This window comes from Lagopus muta, chromosome 7 (assembly GCF_023343835.1).
Source record: "Lagopus muta isolate bLagMut1 chromosome 7, bLagMut1 primary, whole genome shotgun sequence".
In the NCBI taxonomy this organism is placed as follows: domain Eukaryota; kingdom Metazoa; phylum Chordata; class Aves; order Galliformes; family Phasianidae; genus Lagopus; species Lagopus muta.
This window is the reverse complement of record NC_064439.1, coordinates 4128118-4146892: the sequence shown is the minus strand read 5'-3', so window position 1 is coordinate 4146892 and position 18775 is coordinate 4128118. Positions and strand designations below refer to the sequence as shown.

General features: G+C 59.0%; 5 protein-coding genes and 4 non-coding genes across 13 annotated transcripts; 3 read left to right on the top strand and 6 right to left on the bottom strand.

The window, feature by feature from the left end:
• Window positions 1–324: 324 nt before the first annotated feature.
• On the bottom strand, window positions 325–10263 carry TBRG4 (transforming growth factor beta regulator 4). 5 transcript variants are annotated; one of them, XM_048951771.1, is made up of 11 exons: window positions 10152–10263; window positions 9114–9582; window positions 7762–8079; window positions 6214–6385; window positions 5080–5237; window positions 4542–4652; window positions 3593–3737; window positions 2707–2949; window positions 2204–2315; window positions 1631–1745; window positions 325–457 (listed from the first exon to the last, which is right to left on the bottom strand). In XM_048951771.1, the coding sequence occupies exons 2-11, from the start codon at window positions 9540–9542 to the stop codon at window positions 356–358; spliced, it is 1905 nt and encodes a 634-aa protein (XP_048807728.1). In that variant the 5' UTR covers window positions 9543–9582; window positions 10152–10263; the 3' UTR covers window positions 325–355. The 5 variants fall into 5 exon arrangements, with proteins under 5 accessions (XP_048807728.1, XP_048807724.1, XP_048807725.1 ...); XM_048951767.1 differs by lacking the exon at window positions 325–457 and adding an exon at window positions 497–976; XM_048951768.1 differs by lacking the exon at window positions 325–457 and adding an exon at window positions 497–976 and having other exon boundaries at window positions 10103–10188.
• Window positions 552–687, bottom strand: LOC125696525 (small nucleolar RNA SNORA5). Its single transcript, XR_007378372.1, has one exon. It is a non-coding gene; the product is annotated as a small nucleolar RNA SNORA5 (small nucleolar RNA).
• Window positions 2444–2578, bottom strand: LOC125696526 (small nucleolar RNA SNORA5). Its single transcript, XR_007378373.1, has one exon. It is a non-coding gene; the product is annotated as a small nucleolar RNA SNORA5 (small nucleolar RNA).
• On the bottom strand, window positions 3181–3318 carry LOC125696532 (small nucleolar RNA SNORA5). Its single transcript, XR_007378379.1, has one exon. It is a non-coding gene; the product is annotated as a small nucleolar RNA SNORA5 (small nucleolar RNA).
• Window positions 7115–7256, bottom strand: LOC125696524 (small nucleolar RNA SNORA5). Its single transcript, XR_007378371.1, has one exon. It is a non-coding gene; the product is annotated as a small nucleolar RNA SNORA5 (small nucleolar RNA).
• Window positions 10264–11601: 1338 nt separating the features above from the next.
• Window positions 11602–12688, top strand: LOC125695892 (cathelicidin-1). Its single transcript, XM_048950940.1, has 4 exons — window positions 11602–11769; window positions 12157–12264; window positions 12347–12430; window positions 12529–12688. The coding sequence occupies exons 1-4, from the start codon at window positions 11602–11604 to the stop codon at window positions 12613–12615; spliced, it is 447 nt and encodes a 148-aa protein (XP_048806897.1). The 3' UTR covers window positions 12616–12688.
• A 1066-nt stretch (window positions 12689–13754) lies between these two features.
• Window positions 13755–14801, top strand: LOC125695890 (cathelicidin-B1-like). The gene is made up of 4 exons (XM_048950937.1): window positions 13755–14219; window positions 14320–14412; window positions 14514–14594; window positions 14679–14801. The coding sequence occupies exons 1-4, from the start codon at window positions 13755–13757 to the stop codon at window positions 14799–14801; spliced, it is 762 nt and encodes a 253-aa protein (XP_048806894.1).
• Window positions 14802–15029: 228 nt separating this feature from the next.
• LOC125695891 (cathelicidin-2) lies at window positions 15030–16753 on the top strand. Its single transcript, XM_048950939.1, has 4 exons — window positions 15030–15232; window positions 16109–16216; window positions 16286–16369; window positions 16612–16753. Exons 1-4 carry the CDS (start codon window positions 15065–15067, stop codon window positions 16714–16716), a joined length of 465 nt encoding a protein of 154 aa, XP_048806896.1. The 5' UTR covers window positions 15030–15064; the 3' UTR covers window positions 16717–16753.
• A 641-nt stretch (window positions 16754–17394) lies between these two features.
• LOC125695944 (cathelicidin-3) lies at window positions 17395–18589 on the bottom strand. The gene is made up of 4 exons (XM_048950997.1): window positions 18311–18589; window positions 17816–17923; window positions 17650–17733; window positions 17395–17551 (listed from the first exon to the last, which is right to left on the bottom strand). Exons 1-4 carry the CDS (start codon window positions 18476–18478, stop codon window positions 17456–17458), a joined length of 456 nt encoding a protein of 151 aa, XP_048806954.1. The 5' UTR covers window positions 18479–18589; the 3' UTR covers window positions 17395–17455.
• Between the last annotated feature and the right edge of the window lie 186 nt (window positions 18590–18775).

Below are 18775 nucleotides of genomic sequence, written 5' to 3'. Positions count from 1 at the left end.
AATCCGTTTGCTCGTAGCCCAGATGGCCGCTTAATCCGCCCTCAAAGCCTTTCCTGGCAGCCAGCTCCGTGCGTCACAGCAGGAGGGCTTTCCTGTGTTCCTCTTGCCCGGCTCGGGCCACCAGCTTCAGAGCTTGGATGGAGGCTGTCCCCCATCCCCAGACCTAAAAACCATCACTGGGGAGGCATCTGTGCCACCGTTGTCCACCCACCCCAGGACCACCGCCAACAAAAACCCCATTAGGAACAATAAAACCCCACCGCCCACCAGCACAGCCCTTCTTCCACCCCACTCCCACAGGTTGGGGACACACAGGGGACACGGTACAGCAGAAGGTGGCTTTATTGAAACGCAGCTAACTGGCCAACTCCTTTGCCACCACCTTGTGGAGTTTGTCACGGAGGTACGCCGCCCGCTGCCGCTCCAGCTTCAGCTCCAGGAACTCATAGTGGGGGACCTGAGGAAGGAGAGGAGAGGCAGTGAGCAATGGGGACATCACCATGGGGACATCACTATGGGGACAGCACCACGGGGACGTGCTCAGTTCCCAGCCATGTACGTGGCACGTTTTTATCCCCGCCATCCCACAGCAGGGATGTGGGGCCCATGAAGCACAGGTGATGCTGTGGCAGCCCTTGGGCCGGCGCGCACCATGGCAGAGGTGGCACCGAATTTGACGAGGCTGCAAGGAGGGCACCGTTCCCTTATCACAGCCTCGGTGGCATTGGGATGTTTCCTCAAAGCACAAAGCATTGCTATGGGGTGTTTCCTCCAATTAGGATGGCACAAAGCACTGCTATGGACACTGCTTGCAGCCAGTCCAGGGCAGAGCCCGGATCCTTCCAGTTGTGATCTCAGAGCTCTGAAACCCGCTGAATTTTTCATCCCAGCTGCAGAGTACGTGCAGGGCTTCATGGTCTGCTTGCTCCCATTTGCGCATCCCGGCCTCCCTGCCCAGCAGCACAGCAAGCCCTGCCTGGTGAAGATGCATCACTTCTTCAGAGACGAGCTGCAGCCAACCAGGAGGAGGGAACAGCACTGGAATGAATGCTGTTTGCGCAGCGCTCGCTTGTTCTGATGGCTCCAAGCCGCCGCAGGGAGCAGACGGGGGGATCCCACCACCCACCACCACTATATTTAGCACAAGGCTCGAGCTGAAGGAAGCAGTTCCCTCCTCCTCCTCCTGTCTCCCCACCTGAAATCTCTCCAGCCAGTGAGTGCACACGGGCTGCAGGGGCTTCGCTTTGTATCAGCGTCAAAGAGCGGCAGCTCCGTGCGAGGGGATGCAAATTTGGGCTGCTCGCAGGGAATGGAGTTTGATGTGGGGTGACAGTGCTGGGGGACACGTGGCACGCCGCCCTCCTGCCCCACTGGAGCCATCCCTGCCTGCTGCACAGCTCTGCCAGCACAGCTATAATTACCTCTGGGGGCTGAATAATGCATGGCCCCAACGGAGCGCAGCGCTGCGGCGCAGGGATCAGCGTGCTAAGACCTTGTCTGCTGTCCTCCTCCATTACTGATCCCCTCTCTGCCCTGGGGCTGCCTGACAGGTGGCCCGGAAGGGGATCATGATGGCTAATCCCAGCACGGGGCCGTGATCAGCACCGGGTGCTGGGGGCTGGATACTCACATCCACAACAAGGAAGCCGGCTGCCTGGATGTGGCGCCGAGCCATGGCGTAACGGCCCAGCAGCTCCTTGCTCCTGTTGCTGAAATTTGGGAATTCCCACCTGAGGAAGGCGACCCTGCAAGAGGGGTTGAAGAGAGCAGTGAGACTGGTGCTGGGCAACCTCAGCCTCAGAGCAGCTTCGAGCAGGAAGGCTCAAACTGAGTTGATCCGCAGCCCACGCTGGATGGCAGACGTTGCCTTTCCCAGCCAGGAAGGAGTCAGCTTGGCCCCTGGGCTCTGTGGGCAGCCAGGAACGGTGGCAGACAGTTGGCACAGGCTCTCTGTGGAGGACGTGCCAGACAGGGGAGGCTGCTGCCACAGCCAGCATCCTGCCCTGTCCCTTGCAACGTGACCCACGGCAGCTTGGCACGGTCCTACCCCCTTTTCTGTCCAGACCAGTGGACGCAGCTGGGCACAGTGACCTTGGCACGCTGGCATCCCCACGGCACTGTCCCCTGCTGCCTGCAGCCAGCCACGGGGACAGCAAAGCCTTGTCCCTTCCACCGTGCCTGGTGCAGCTGAGCCCAAACCCACCTCCTGGCACCTGGCGGCAGCGGCTTTGTCCCTTCTGAGTGGGGCAGATGGGGAGCTGCAAAGTTCTTCAAGGGGAGAGGTTTATTCTCGCTGTTCAGCACCATTTCAGCATCTGCAGAGAGGAGGAAAAGGAAGGAGTCCTGAGGATGCTGTTCCATGGAGGCTGGGGATGCCCTCACCGTGGGGCTGACATGGGGCACGGCATCCATCAGGCAGGGCCCCAACCAGCTCCAGCACAAAGCCTGTCTGTGGCACCATTTTGTCCCCAGAGTCCCACAGGAAGGGACGTGGGGCACAGACTACAGCTCTGCTGTGGCAGCCGGATGGCCGGCCCCAACCACAGAGGGGGCAGGGACTGAATTTGACGGGACTGCATTGGCGAGGCAGAGGGATGTGAGGCTGAAGAACGAGATACAACCTCAGGCACAAAGCCTTTATGTTGATCCCCCTGCAGCATGCAGACCCCAATGAGCCCTGCTGCTCCAAGGAGAGGCTGTGCTCACCGATCCGCCAGCCGTAGATGGTGTGCACGTCCCAGCGCCCGTTGTCCTGGCTGCCCAGCACGCCTGCCAGGGCCTCCCGCAAGCTGCTCTGCAGCAGGGTGACCTTCTCTGCTGCTGGCTCTGCAGCACTCAGCATCCCAGCCGGCAGGAACGGCCCCTGGTACTCAGGGCTCTCCAGCTTGGCAGCAGCATTGATTTGGATGAGCTTCATCCGCAAGTTCTGAGCCCTGGGGGACAGATCGCCTGGCAGGAGGAGGAAAACAAAGAGCTGATCCTGCGGCTTGCTCAGCTCATCCAATCAGGATTTCTGGTCCCAATCCCACTGCTGCTGCTCAAACAGGACCTGAGAATCCACCAGGATGGATCTCTAAGTGCTGGCATCGAGATGCAGATCGCCACATACGTGCAGAAGGGGCAGCACTGCCCGAGCACAGGGCGAGACCCAGCTGAGCCCCTGTTGGAGGGCACAGCCCCCAGTGTCTGTGGCACGATTTTATCCCCAAGGTCCCATGGGAGGGGATGTGGGGCCCATGGACTACAGATGTTGCTGTGGCAGCCGGATGGCCAGTGCTCGCCATGGAGGAGGCAGAGACTGAATTTGACTGGGCTGCACCTCCCCCATGAGTGGCTAAGAAACACCAAGCCCTCCCCTCACATCTAAGTGCTTGGGGAAAATGTGCAGGCAGCGCTGGAGCCAAGAACAAAGCTGAGCCTTGAGGCATAAGAAAGCTGAAGGCAACGTGGCAGCCTGCTGGGCTCAACCCCACAGGCACAGTGCAGGGTAGACCAACCCCTCCAAGCTCAACAGCTGAGCTCACAGCCGAAAGTAGATGCACTGGACCCAGTACTCCCACTCCCTGAGCTCTGGCTCCATGTCCCACCTTACCTTGGATCACAGCGTGGAAGTCGGGTGCCAGCACACGCTGCAGGTAGGGAGGCTTGGCTTGCTGCAGCACACAGAGTGACCAGACCAGGTCGGTCAGCAGCTGGGGCTCCAGGCTGTCCAGCTGGCCCTGCAGCTCCTCATGGGCCTGCCAGAGCCAAAGCCACAGCTCAGCACATCTCTGCAGATGGCCCTGCTTCTGCAGTGCTTCTACTGGGCTATTTGCTGATAGAATTCAGGATTGCTCTACAGCAGCCTTGCTGCAGGTTCACAGTTCCAGGTGCTGGTGTTGTTTTTTTTGTGTGTGTTTGTTGGTTTTTTTTTGCAATGCCTCAAAAATCAAGTTTTGCACTTGCTACAAAACCTCCCTTCATGCTGACTGTGATTAGCGTTGGCAAAGAGTCCAGATCCCACTGCCAACCAGGGATGCTAACCCTATCTCTGTGGCACGAGGGTCTCCCTCCACTTGGTCTCATCTCTTCACCCTGGGCTGCAGAAACCTCCCTGCAAAGCCCCAAAGCAGGGCAGCAATGAACAGCTCTGTGGATGGCAGCCTCCATCCTTCCCAACAGCACCACCACACCCAGGGCTTGGACGGGCTGGGAGACCTCTGATCTGCTGAGAATGAGTGATCTTATGGCTTCGTTATGGAGCTAATTGCAGCAATCAGAGTTCAGGAAGGCACCTGAACAACCACGTGCTGATTATGTCTGCTGGAAGAGCTAGCCTACAGGGATTTGGTGCTAGCCAGGGGCAAACCAGTTTGGTTATCAGCCAGCACACAGCCACAGGGCATCAGTATGGGTTTTTCAGCCTGGCCCGAGCTCTGGGCTCCCCATTTCCATTTCCTGCACCCACTCGTGCTCCAGGTTATGCCAGGATACATGCAGCCCTTCCCACTGACTCCAAAGAGGAGGAAGGTTGACACAGAGGGGAAAAGGAGGCAGGTTACCATGTTAAAGAAGTCCTCGCTTCCGCTGGGCTGGAAGTTAAGGCGGGCAAAAGACAGGATGATACTGCACAGGTGGGCAATGGACAGCTGCTTGGCATTGTCCAGGGCATACTGGAAGACAAGAGAGAGCAAAACCAGAGGTTGAGAAATGAGTACTGACAGAAAAAGATTGCAAACATCATCCAAGGAGATGCCCAGACCCATGACAAGATGGGAACAGGAAGGAAAGGATCTTTCAGTGCCTCCCTAGGATTTTATCCTGGTGCAAGGGAAAGCTGTGAGTGGAAGCAGAGCTCTGTAATATTCCCATTTGCCTGGTACAGGCCCAGGTGCAGGCATCAGAACTGGGGCAGAGACTGGGAGCTGCCTGGGGAACGCAGCACTCTGGAGCAGAGGCTCAGAAAGAGCTGAAGCTGACCTCAGAGCTGCGTGGATTCTGACTGCTGACTGCAGTGGAGCATCTCTAGTAAGAGAAGAATTGTTCTGGGTGTCCCAGTCATATATCAGCAGGTGCTACCCAGGCCCTCTGCCTCCTCACCTGAGAGATGGCCTCAAACAGAGGCAGGCTGAGCCACTTGAGGAGGGCGAAGGAGCGGATGCAGCGCGTCACCTCGACGGGTGTCATTGCAGAAACGTGGGGCTGCAGGTCAGTGGCTATCTTCTGGAAGACCTGGGGCTGGTGGAAATTCAGTTTTCCTTAAAGGAGCAAAAGAAAGTGGCAGCCACTGACACAGAGTCGGTATGGGAGCTGTGACTCATGGCCCTGCCTCTTCTCATCCAGCCAGGTCCTGCTGCTCCCACCAGCTCTCAATCCAACATTCCCAACACCGGGCTGCTACAGCCCTGCCTGAGCCTGCAAGAGACAGTACAGCTCCCAAACTACTGGACTTCTCCACCTTGGGGATATTACAGGGCTGCTGGGCCTCACTGTGTCCCAGAAGGACATCCAGCAGGGATCTGGAGGCTGTGATGTGGAACATCCACCCCTTACTTCCCTTCAAACTCAGTCCAGATTTATCAACTGAATAGCAAGATGGTAACATCAACACAACAAGCGTGAGCTCCTTGCAAAGCCAGGTCTAGCAGGTTGATTTCTTTATTACTAAAGAACATCCAACCCATGACAACCACACCACCCCAGTGTTGGACAGATCTGTTCCCACCACCAGAAACCAGACAGTGAAATGAAGAGCAGCTTCATCCCAATTTCTGGACAGGAGCAGATGGAAACACACAGAAAGAAGAGAAGAAAAACCAAAGCCCCAAGGATGATAACACACATTATCAGTTAGTGGTGGCCAGCTGCTAACAGAGCTGATTTGCACCAGGTCTGTCACCACCCATATCTGAAGGCTTTGGTCTACCCTGTGGCCAGGAATGCAATAAAGGTGACTGTCACCATGCTGGCAGTCTGCAGCACTTGCACCTAAGGCACCATGCCACTGCTCAAATGTTAAACTTGGACACCTTGGGTGAAAAGAAACCAATTGTTTTAATGCCACTGCCCTGTGTGCTGGAAGGAAGCCCTAAAGGAGCTCGGGGGGGGGGGGGGGTGAGAGCAGCGAGGAACAGAGCCACAGTAAGCACAGTGCTGCCACACAGAGGGCTCTCTGACTTATGCAAGCACAGTAATGCCCAACCCAAAGGGTCATGATACATCCAAGCTGCTTACCATAGGCAAAAATCAGGTCCATCAGGACGCTGAGGTTGAGCTCTGAGTGCTTCTGAATCAGGTGGTAGGACATGGCACGGAGCAGAGGCACACTGCGTCGGTTCTGGTACGCCAGAGCCAGCGTGATTTTCCTTATGTCCTCAGGGCTGAACTGCTCAGCAAGCTCCAGAGCCTGGTAAGAAACATTGAGACATAGAGAGACAGGCACAGAGCAAGGAACGTGCCACCCTCCAGGACACTGCTGGCTGAGCCCCTCCAAGGACTGCAGGGTTTCCATACACCCTAATGCTGTCACGCAACAACTGCTGCAGGAAATGCTGCTGAATCACTGCCTTGCTGCCCACTGTAACTCCTGTTTTCATCTGCCCAATGTAGAATGGCCTGGGTTGAAAAGGAGCACAGTGCTCATCCAGTTCCAACCCCCTGCTGTGTGCAGGTCACCAACCAGCAGCCCAGGCTGCCCAGAGCCACATCCAGCCTGGCCTTGGCTGCCTGCAGGGATGGGGCATCAACAGCCTCCTTGGGCAACCTGTGCCAGTGCATCACCACCCTCTGGGGGAAAAACTTCCTCCTAATATCCAACCTAAACCTCCCCTGTCTCAGTTTAAAACCATTCCCCCTTGTCCTATCACCATCCACCCTCACAAACAGCCGTTCCCCCTCCTGTTTATACGCTCCCTTCAAGCACTGGAAGGCCACAATGAGGTCTCCCCAGAGCCTTCTCCAAGCTAAACAAGCCCAGTTCCCTCAACCTTTCCTCATAGGAGAGCTGCTCCAGCCTCTGATCATCTTAGTGGCCCTCCTTTGGACCCCCTCTAAGAGCTGCACATACTTCAGCCACCTGGAGTTCCAGCTCTGCATAAGCTGACAACCCCACAACGGTGTCCTGCTTTGCCACGTGCAATGTCTGCAACATTTATTTATCCCCAGAGTTGAGGGAGAACAACAGTGGGGCCCATGAGCTGCAGGGCTTGTTGCTGTGGCAGCTGTTTGGCCGGTCCCCAGCGCAGGGCTGGACAAGGACCGAATTTGACGCAGCTGCAGTCATGGCCCCGTGGCAGTTTCAACCCAAAAGACATTTCCCTACTCCTGGAAGTGACAGAAAGAGGGACCTGCTGGAGCACAGACCTCCCTGCAGACTCCTTGCTCACAGCCTGACTTTCACAGAGAGCCAGAGGACAATGCTTTTGGCAGTGACTTTCTGCTGCCTCTGCAAGTTACCGCCCGCCAGCTGAGCTAAGGTAATTCTACCACAAAGCTAAGGTAATTCTAGCTGCAAGGCAAAGCACATCAGCTCAGTCCACCTCTGAGCAGCTCAGACCAGCGCAGGACTGAGAGCTCCCACGTGTGAACTCCTCATCTGTGTGGCTCCAAAGAGGAAAAGGTTTCTTTTGAGCACCTTTGCACATGGGAAGCGAGCTGCATCCTCTGCAAGACAGGCTGACAGGGACATGCTGGTGGAGCAGTGCCCACACAGGATGTCCCTCACACTGTCACTGCCCCCAGGAGACGTCCCACCCAAAGGGAACGGAGCGCCCAAGCCCATACCTTGTCTTCTAACCGGTCCATCAACACTGAGGAGATGTGCCCAACCTTGGCAATCAGCATCACCACGGTTCTGGTGCCCTCTAGTTCTGTCCACCGCAGCTCCAGCTTCTTGATGACCTCGTGGAGCAGTTTGCTCTCCTTGCCCTGCTTGACAGCCAAGAACTCTGCCAAGGAGGCGAGCTGGCGGAAGGTGAGCCGCCGCAACCGCCACAGCACCTCCTGCTCCACAGACTGCACCTCCCTGCTGCTGCTCTCCATCCCCAGCGAGTACAGGCTCTTCAGGAGGCCCACCAAGGTGTTATTCCACACCTGAGATATCTGAGAGGCAAGTAAAAATATCTAAGTAGGTTTTTACCCTTCTCTGGAGGTGCACACACCTAAATTTCCCTGTGGCGTGGCTGGAATATGACCTCAGCGAGCAGTGAAACAAACGATGCAGAATCACAGCCAATGATGCTCAGGGCAGGATGGACCAGGTGACCTCCAGCAAACAGACTCTTTAACTGCCCTGCCTGCCCCAACTCCAGCCCTGCAACATCCTAAAACTCAGCGATGGCTCAATGCTTGGGTGCAAGAATGACCTGAGTGCTCTCAGGGTAATCCACCAAAGTCACCTGAAGTGGAAATCCCAAAGCAGGATGCAGCTGAGAAAGCAGGCAGAGCTCCTGGTGTCCCAGCCACGCAGACTGCTCTCCCTGGTCTGACCCTGCGTGCTGCTTCAGCCTAATGTTCAAAGCCTGCAACTTGGTGACACAGGGATGTTGCAAGGCAATTAATTTTAGTCACAGAATCACAGAATGGTTTTGGTTGGAAGGGCTCTCAAGGATCACGAATCTCCAACCCCCTGCCACAGGCAGGGCCACCAACCTCCCCATTTCATACCAGACCAGGCTGCCCACAGCCCCATCCAAGCTGGCCTTGAACGCTTCTAATCCCTGTGCATCTACACAATGACTTCTTGATACATCAAGTTAGCTGCCCACTGCAGGAACAGCTCTCTGGAGAGAAACAATTATGTTTGCAGTGACTTTCCTCGATCATATCCCAGCTAGATGTGTTCTTATCCACCTCCCTTTTGGGAGCAAGGCCATGCTGCTCAGCTTCTTGCTTTCCCAGCACAGCAGCTCAGCTCTCCTAGCTCTGAAGTCCACCCTCTCTGCTGAGCCACAGACACCTGCATCCTTTTTTTTGTGTGTGACCTGATGCTGATACATCTCTGCCAATAAGTGCAGAGAAGGTACCAGCTGTGAAAATTCACAAGGGAAAGGAAAAGGCAGCACTTGCTGCTCCAGGCCAGCCTTCCCAGACCCATTCTTTCTCCAAACTGCCTCCATCACAAGAAGGGAACTCACCTGAGAATCCACGATCTCAATAAGCTGCCGAAATCGTTCATCTTGCAGAATGTCCCCTGTTTCCAGGTTCTTTTCCACTGCAAGCCAAGAAAGTCGAGTAACCACCAGCGAAGCTTGGTTGCTATTTAGAGAGTGAAGTTCACCCAGCTGGAACAGTTCCTGAGGACTTGTGGCTGCCTCAATGAGATTCAGGATCGCTCTGTACTCTGAGTTACTGTTTTCTTCCACCTGCTCTTTGACAGAGAATCTGTCTGCGTTCCAGGCAGAGGGGATGGAGGTGTGGATAGAGGCAACAGGTGTGTGTGGCAGGGCTCTGGCTGCTGGCAGCTTCCCATTGGGCAGCAGCAGAGCAGCCGGGGCAGCAGCAGGAGCGCAGGTGAAGGTGATGAGGTGCCGCCAGCAGCAGCGTTGCACCAGCCGGGCTGCCATGGTGGGGATCTGAGGGGCTCAGCACTGCATCTTGGGGAGGCTGGAGGAGGAAAAGAAAGGCTTTAGGAACAGGAAGGTTCAGGGGGAACGAGGAGAGGTAACAGGTTTAAAGCTGCGAGTCACAGAAGCGCAGAGCATCCCTATGAATACCCCCATAGAATAAAACTAAAAGGGACCCACGTGGGCAGACCCACGGTATCACTTCGGTTGGGAGATGCCTCCAAGCTCACCAAGTCCAACCATTAACTCAGAGCTGCCAAGCCTATCACTAAACGACGTCCCTCGGCACCACATCCACACATCCCTTAAATATCCCCAGAGATAGGGGCTCCCCTACTTCTCGGGGCAGCCAGTTCCGACGCTCCATAACGCTAGATCCTTCATAATGCCCCACTCAAACCTCCCCCGGCGCATCCTGAGATCCGGGCCTTCCCGCACCGTGAGCCGAACCGGCCGAACTCCTGGCCCTGAGGCTGCGCCGAACTCGCAGCGGCCTCAGAGGCCGTAGCCCTTCGGAAACCCCGACCCTGGCCCGCACGCAGCTCCCCGAGAACTCGAACCCCGCTTCCGATCACCCTGGGCCGCGGAACCGCAGCCATCCGCGCTGACCTCGCCCGGCCCCACCGCACGCCGGCCCGGCAATGAGACGAAGTGCGCATGCGCCCCGGCGCAGCATGATGACATCATCAAAGCGCATCCATTTTCTATTGGCTGAGCTCCCCATGTCCCCCCGACAGAATCGAGCGCGAAAGAGGAAGCACTTCCGGTTCGCGGCTGACGGGCGCCGCCATTTTATGACGGGTGGTGTGCGGCGGGTCGCGTCTGGGCGCGCGGCTCTGGCCGGGTTCGGTCCGCTCAGGTCAGCCAGGCCGCAACCCCGAGCCCGGCTGTGGGAACGGAGAAACCAAACAGAGCCCGGGGCGGTGCACTGGCAGCGCTGGGAGGAAGGCAAATAAAAGGAGATTTATGCACTAGGCACGCCCCGTTGCTGTTTGCTCAGCCGAGGAGTGACAAGACAAAGGGAAGAGCTTTACATGAAAAGAGAAGACATTGGGGTTCGGCATCAGGAGTGTATGCGGGTGTCACAGCCCTGCAGCGCTCCGCGCCGGGCTGGATGTGGGCACGGGGCTGTGGGACGAGATCCCTGCAATCCCTGCACGCTGTGTGCCTACAGGTGGGCTGTCAGGGCCCTTGCAACCATTGAGGGGAGGCCTTGCTGCTCCCTGCAGCTCCCTGGAAGGAGACCGAACTGCGGTGGGGGTCAGCCTCTCACAGTAATAGTGATAGGATGAGAGGGAATGGGCTCATGTTGTGCTAGGGAAGGGTCAGGTTGGGTAATGGGGGAAAATTCTATTTGGAATGAGCGGAGATGCAGTGGCACAGGCTGCCCAGGAAGGTGGTGGGATCACCATCCCTGGAGGCGTTCCAGAAACATGGAGGTGTGGCACTGAGAGACGTGGGCAGTGAGGTGAGCTGGGGTTGGAATTGGGGATCTCAGGGGTCAGCCTTAACGATTCTGTAATCTGTGATCTTTGTTAGGGCTCATTCCTGCTACGGGTGGCAGCTATGAAACAGGAGACCGGGCTGCAGCCTCTGTGGGAACCTGACCCTTTGCTGAACCCACTCTCTCAATAAAATGTTTAAGAAAATTTCCCGTGTTGGGTCATGACTGGCTTTCAGCCACCATTCTTATTCTCTTTCTTGTGAAAAAGCAGTGGTGATGAGCTTGGAGATGGCTCCTGGCAAAACCCTGGCTGCCATGAAGCATCCCTTCAGCCTCAATGCTCAGAGCTGAACAAACCCAGTGCCCTCAGCTGCCCCTCAACAATCCTGCCCTCCAGACCCTTCACCACCCCATGCCCTGCAGCACAGCCAGGGATGTGGGATGCAGCCTGCAGCAGGACAGGGCAGCCCATGGGCGCAGCCACGTCCCCACCACAGCTTTTCCCCCCCAGATAACTGCCGCGCTGTGGCTGCTCCCCCTGGGCCCGCGTTTCCGCGTTGCCCAACTTCGGGGCCAATAAAAGGCATTGGGAGCGATGAGCGGCACGGGGCGAGGATGGCGAGCTGCTGGGTGCTGGTGCTGGCGCTGCTGGGGGGAGCCTGCGCCCTCCCGGCCCCACTGAGCTACCCCCAGGCTCTGGCCCAGGCTGTGGACTCCTACAACCAACGGCCTGAGGTGCAGAATGCCTTCCGGCTGCTCAGCGCCGACCCCGAGCCCGGCCCGGTGAGTGCATGTGGGGACAGCGTGGGGAAACCACGAGGACACCATGGGAGATACTGGGCACATCGTGGGGAAGGCGTGGGGAGGTGTGCAGGCATCGTGGGGACGGCGTGGGGACACTGTGGGGAACATCAGAGGAACCTCCTGGGAACGGCATGAGGACATGGGAGGGACAGCGTGGGGACACAAATGCTGAGGACACCTTTGGACATGAAAGGGACATCATGGGGAAAGCCTGGGGAAGGCATGGGGTGGGTATGGGGCCGTGGTGGGGCCAGCCGGGGGACATCAAGAGGGGAAGCAGAGCTGCTCCCCCCGCGCGGCTCTGAGCCGTGCCCGGAGCAGCCGGGGCTGCCGGGTGGCTGCCACCACGCTGTGCCCTGCCCCCAGAACGTCCAGCTCAGCTCCCTGCACAACCTCAACTTCACCATCATGGAGACGCGGTGCCAGGCGCGCTCGGGCGCCCAGCTGGACAGCTGCGAGTTCAAGGAGGACGGGGTGAGCGCCGTGCTGGGCTGGGGGGCGCCGGGGGCTCCCGGGGGGAGGGACGGCCCCGTGCTCAGTGTCCCCCTGCTCACAGCTCGTCAAGGACTGCGCTGCGCCCGTGGTGCTGCAAGGCGGCCGCGCCGCGTTCGATGTCACCTGCGTGGACTCCATGGCTGACGTGAGTGGGGACACCATGGGGGGTGGTCCCAGGGGTGTTTGGGACCCCCTAGGGCCAGGCTCCCATTCCCCCGTTGATGACAACGCTTCTCCCCACAGCCCGTCCGCGTCAAGCGCTACTGGCCGCTGGTCATCAGGACTGTAGTTGCAGGATACAACCTGTACCGGGCCATCAAGAAGAAGTGAGCTGTCCCCAGAGCCGCTGTCACCGCTGTCCCCTTGCTGCCTTCCTTCCAATAAAGGTGTTTCCTGGCCTCTCTATCTTTTCTGTGTCTCTTCTGAGTGATGCTGATGGGGTTCTGGGGATGTCTGGGGGAAGCCCCGTGGTGCCAGCTGCTCCCCATGGTGTTCCTAAGCACGAGCTGGGCTCTGGGGACAGCCAAGAGGACCTCAGAGGTAGATGTGGCAGCTGGGAGTCCACATTTGGAGCCTCGTTCTGGGAACCCCACATCTGGGCCCCTGCACGTGTCCAAGACCCCCCTGGTCCCTTTATCCATCATCTATAGTGTCACCTCGTGCTCCTCAGCTGCCCCTGCCATGGCCCCTTCATCCTCACCCTGTTCTCCTCTTGGTGTCCCCAGAGTGTTCCCACAATGCCCACGAGGTGTCCCCACCATGTCTGCCCTGTGTCCCCACGAAGTTCCCATGATGTCTTTATGGTGTCTCCAGGATACTCCCAGGATGTCCTCTGCATGTCCCCAAGATGTCCCCAGCGTGTTCCCATGGTGCCTCCATTATATCTCCGTGCTACCCCATGCCTTCCCTGGGATGTCTCCATTACATCCCCATGTGTCCCCATTATGTCTCCATGCTATCACCAGGCTGTCCCCAGGCTGTCCTCAAGACATCCCAAAAATGTCCCACGGATGTCCCTAAGCTGTTGTCCCCATTGTGTCTCCATTCCTCACACTGTCCCCCATACATCCAGTAGTGTCCCCACGACGTTCCCAGGCTGTTCCCATACCATGCATTGGGCCTGGAGCCAGAGGTGCCGTGCTGCAGGGTGGCTCCTGCAGAGCTGTTGGACAGATTTATGGCCTTCAGTGGAACTTCCCTGGTGTGCCACCACCCAGTGTGACTGGCGTGGACCCAGTAGGCTTGATGCAAGACTTGGCCATCCTCTCCTGTGCCGCAAACATCCTCGTGCACTGGAAATCCCCGGTGCCATGGTGGAGATGGGGGGGTTTGTTGACCCTCTTAGAGGCTGGGCTGCCCCCAGGTGCAGAATGCGGGGATTCCTGGGAACGCCCCGAGATGTTGGGATGCCCATAAAGGGGCTCCAGCAGCACCGGCACAGCGCTCAGAGGAGGAGGTTGCAGGCAGTCATGAGCAGGATGCGGCCCTCCGAGGTGCTGCTGCTGCTGCTGCTGCTGCTGGGGTCATCCAGAGCTGTCACACTGGGGCTGGATGTGTCTGCTGCGCCGGGGCTGGATGGATCGATCCCACCAGGGCTGGATGGATCAATCCCACCAGGGTTGGATGGATCAATCCCACCAGGGCTGGATGGATCGATCCCACCAGGGTTGGATGGATCGATCCCACCAGGGTTGGATGGATCGATCCCACCAGGGTTGGGTGGATCCACGCCAACTGGGCTGGATGGTTCCATTACACCCAAGCTGGATGGACCCATCACCCCAAAGCTGGATGGATCCATCTCACCATCCTGGCCCTGGCGCTGGCCCACCACCTACGTGGATGCCATCCTGGCAGCCGTGCGGTTGCTCAACCAGAAGATCTCGGGTCCATGCACCCTACGACTGCGGGCAGCACAACCCCAACCTGGCTGGGTGAGTGCTGGGCTGTTGGATCCCAAGGCTGAGGGCTGGCTTGGAGGGTCTGTGGGCTTGGGGGTCTCATCCCATCCCTTTGGTTCTCGTCCCCTCGCAGGCTGGGACCCTGAAGCGTCGGCGGGAGGTGAGCTTCCTTGTGGAGGATGCCCCGTGCCCACCTGGGGTCGACTGCAGGAGCTGCGAGCGAGGGGTGAGGACCCATCCCATGGGGGCTGAGGGGTGGTGGGTGGCCAAGAAGGAAACTGTGGCCATGGTGGGGGTCTGCCCCACACAACCCTTCGCTCCCCACAGGCCCTGCAGCGCTGCGTGGGCACCGTGTCCATGGAACAGCAGCCCACTGCTGAGCTGCGCTGCAGACCGCTGCGGGTGCAGGTGAGAGACCTCATCCCCCACCATGGGGCCACCAAGGTTCCCTCGTCACCCCGAGGGTCACAAAAGCCACTTCTCTCCCCACAGCCCATCCGCAACTGGTGGACCCGCATCCGGGAGTGGTGGGATGGCATCAGGAAGCGCCTGCGGCAGCGCGGCCCCTTCTATGTGCGTGGACGTCTGAACATCACCAGCACTCCACGGCCGTGAGCAGCCCCAGCGTGGCTGTCACCAAGTGTCCCCAATAAAGGTCCCTTCTGCCTGCTGTGGCCGTGTGCGTGTGTGTCCCTGTGGTTGTGCCATGACCCAAAGGGAGAGGGGCACGGAGCAAAGCTGGGGACGTGCCCTGTGCCTTGTGGGGACAGCCACGTCCCCACTGCAGATAACGGCCACGCTGTGGCTTCTCCTTCCTCATTGCCCAACTTTGGGGCCGATAAAAGGCACTGGAGGCACGGGATGGGCACAGGGTGAGGATGGCGAGCTGCTGGGTGCTGGTGCTGGCGCTGCTGGGGGGAGCCTGTGCCTTCCCGGCCCCACTGAGCTACCTTCAGGCACTGACCCAGGCTGTGGACTCCTACAACCAACGGCCTGAGGTGCAGAATGCCTTCCGGCTGCTCAGCGCCGACCCCGAGCCCGGCCCGGTGAGTGCATGTGGGGACAGCGTGGGGACAGCATGGGAAGATTAGGGGGACAGCATGGGGATAGAATGGGGATAGAATGGAGACACAATGGGGACACTGTAGGAGCACCTTGGGAAAGATCCTGGGGACAACGTGAGGACAGTAGTGGGAACATCGTGTGACAACTGTGGGACAGCATGGAGATATCATGGGGACACCCTGAGGACTCTATGGGGAGGTATTGAGGGACATGGGACAGCATGGAGACATCCTGGGGACAGCATGGGGGTTGTGTGGGGACATGCTGAGGATAACATGGAGACATAGTGGGGACACCTTGGGGAGAGCAGGGAACAGCATGGGGAAACCAGGAGGACCCTAAGGGGAGATACTGAGGACATCCTGGGGAAGGCATGGGGACACAACGGGGACAGGATGGGGACACTTTGGGGAACAACATGGGTTGGAAATCCTGAGGTCAGCCTGGAGACATCCTGAGGACATCCTAGGAGCAGCATGGAGACATAATGAGAACATCTTGGGGTCAGCATGGGGACAGCATGGGGGTAGCATGGGGTTATCAGGAGGACACAGTGGGAACATCTTGGGGACCCTCTGGGGACACAGTTGGAATACTATGCAAACACTTTGGGGACATCGTGGGGACACTGTTGGGATGACAAGGGGACAAGTGGAGTACACACTGGGGACATCCTGAGAGTACCATGGAGATACCACAGGGAGATGATGGAGAAACTGCGGGAGCACCTTGGAGACTGCATGGGGACACCATGGGGACGCCATGGGGATGTTGTGAGGACACTTTGGGGGCACCATGGTTGGGGGGGGCTTTGCTCCACGGGGAGGACGTGACCCCATGGCGACCACTCCTCACAGGGCGTCGATCTGAACACGCTGCGGGCGCTCAACTTCACCATCATGGAGACAGAGTGCGTCCCAAGGGCACAGACACCCATCGACGACTGCGACTTCAAGGAGAACGGGGTGAGGACGGGAGGGCTGTGATGGGGAGGGCGGCTGGGGGGCGTGAGGTGACACGGTGCGCGTCCTCAGGTCATCAGGGAGTGCTCGGGGCCGGTGACCTTCCTGCAGGACACTCCTGAGATCAACCTACGCTGCAGAGACGCCTCATCGGATGTGAGTGTGGGGTCTGTGGGGTGTGATGCTGACGCTGGCACCTTTCGTCCTGCCCCACGCTCTGAGGGGTCCCCGTTCCCAGAAAGCTTTGGCGTTGCTCTGATGGAGCAGTGATATCTCCGTGATAGAGATGATGGAGAAAGGGATGAAGGCGTGTGCGCGGCCCCGACTGTGGGGCTCCAGATGTGGGGTGCCAGAGATGGGCTCCCGCTGCCTCAGTGACACCAGCCTTCACCCCACAGCCCGTTCTCGTCCAGCGGGGTCGATTTGGCCGCTTCCTGAGAAAGATCCGGCGCTTCCGCCCGAAGGTCAGCATCACCATCCAGGGCAGCGCGCGCTTTGGCTGAATGAATAAATGGGGCCGTGCCTGGCCACCGAGTGTCACCTGGGCTCTCCTCTCACTGCCTGATGGGGAAACTGAGGCACGGGGTTGGAGGTCACCACAGTCACCATGCACGGCCCCGAGCGCCACGCGGGCATTTCCTACCAGGGGAGTGATGCCATTAGGGCCCCATTCTTCTCCTCTGTAACGAGGGTTGCTGAGCCTCTCAGCCCTGATGAGCATTTTCCCATCCAACCATCATTGTCCCCATATGTTCGGGTTCTGAACCTGAGGCCACCCCCATGCTGCAGCCCTGTCCAGGAGCAACCAGTGCTGTCCCCAGCCTTGCCACCGAGGCCATCACTAGCATTTTAGGATGAGGACATAGGGATGCATGGGGATCTCATGCCATGGGAGCTGGAGATGGAGGGCTGTGGCTGCAGCAGGGCCCTGAGGACATCCTCCTCCTGTCCCCTCTTTTCCCCTTACGTCCCCTACAAAGGCCCCATGGACTCACACAATCCCCAAGCACTGCATACTGCAGTCTCCCCATGCTCAGTCCACATCTGGGGTCTCTTTGGGTGTCCTCAGGTCCCAAACCCATGCTGTGGGACAGGATGGGGAGTAGGTGGCACCATGGGGACAGCATGGGGACTGTCCCCATCAGCATCACTCAGAGGAGACACACAGCAAAGACACAACATGGCCAGAAAACAGCTTTATTGGGTGGGGGGCTATGGGGGGACAGTGGCTCTGGGGACAGCTCATTTCCTCCTGATGGCTTTGTAGAGGTTGATGCCCGCAGCCACCGTGTTGATGGCCACCGGCACCAGCGGCCAGAAGCGCTTGACGCGGACGGGCTGTGGGGAGAAGCGTTGTCATCAACGGGGGAATGGGAGCCTGGCCCTAGGGGGTCCCAAGCACCCCTGGGACCACCCCCCATGGTGTCCCCACTCACGTCAGCCATGGAGTCCACGCAGGTGACATCGAACGCGGCGCGGCCGCCTTGCAGCACCACGGGCGCAGCGCAGTCCTTGACGAGCTGTGAGCAGGGGGACACTGAGCACGGGGCCGTCCCTCCCCCCGGGAGCCCCCGGCGCCCCCCAGCCCAGCACGGCGCTCACCCCGTCCTCCTTGAACTCGCAGCTGTCCAGCTGGGCGCCCGAGCGCGCCTGGCACCGCGTCTCCATGATGGTGAAGTTGAGGTTGTGCAGGGAGCTGAGCTGGACGTTCTGGGGGCAGGGCACAGCGTGGTGGCAGCCACCCGGCAGCCCCGGCTGCTCCGGGCACGGCTCAGAGCCGCGCGGGGGGAGCAGCTCTGCTTCCCCTCTTGATGTCCCCCGGCTGGCCCCACCACGGCCCCATACCCACCCCATGCCTTCCCCAGGCTTTCCCCATGATGTCCCTTTGATGTCCAAAGGTGTCCTCAGCATTTGTGTCCCCACGCTGTCCCTCCCATGTCCTCATGCCGTTCCCAGGAGGTTCCTCTGATGTTCCCCACAGTGTCCCCACGCCGTCCCCACGATGCCTGCACACCTCCCCACGCCTTCCCCACGATGTGCCCAGTATCTCCCATGGTGTCCTCGTGGTTTCCCCACGCTGTCCCCACATGCACTCACCGGGCCGGGCTCGGGGTCGGCGCTGAGCAGCCGGAAGGCATTCTGCACCTCAGGCCGTTGGTTGTAGGAGTCCACAGCCTGGGCCAGAGCCTGGGGGTAGCCCAGGGGGGCCGGGAGGGCGCAGGCCCCCCCCAGCAGCGCCAGCACCAGCACCCAGCAGCTCGCCATCCTCGCCCCGTGCCGCTCATCGCTCCCAATGCCTTTTATTGGCCCCGAAGTTGGGCAACGCGGAAACGCGGGCCCAGGGGGAGCAGCCACAGCGCGGCAGTTATCTGGGGGGGAAAAGCTGTGGTGGGGACGTGGCTGTGCCCATGGGCTGCCCTGTCCTGCTGCAGGCTGCATCCCACATCCCTGGCTGTGCTGCAGGGTGCTCTGGTTGAGAGGCCACGTGGCCATAAAATGGTCCCCAAGGAGCAGACTGGCAGTGCCCAGCTGGGACAGACGGACGGATCGGGCTCCATCCCA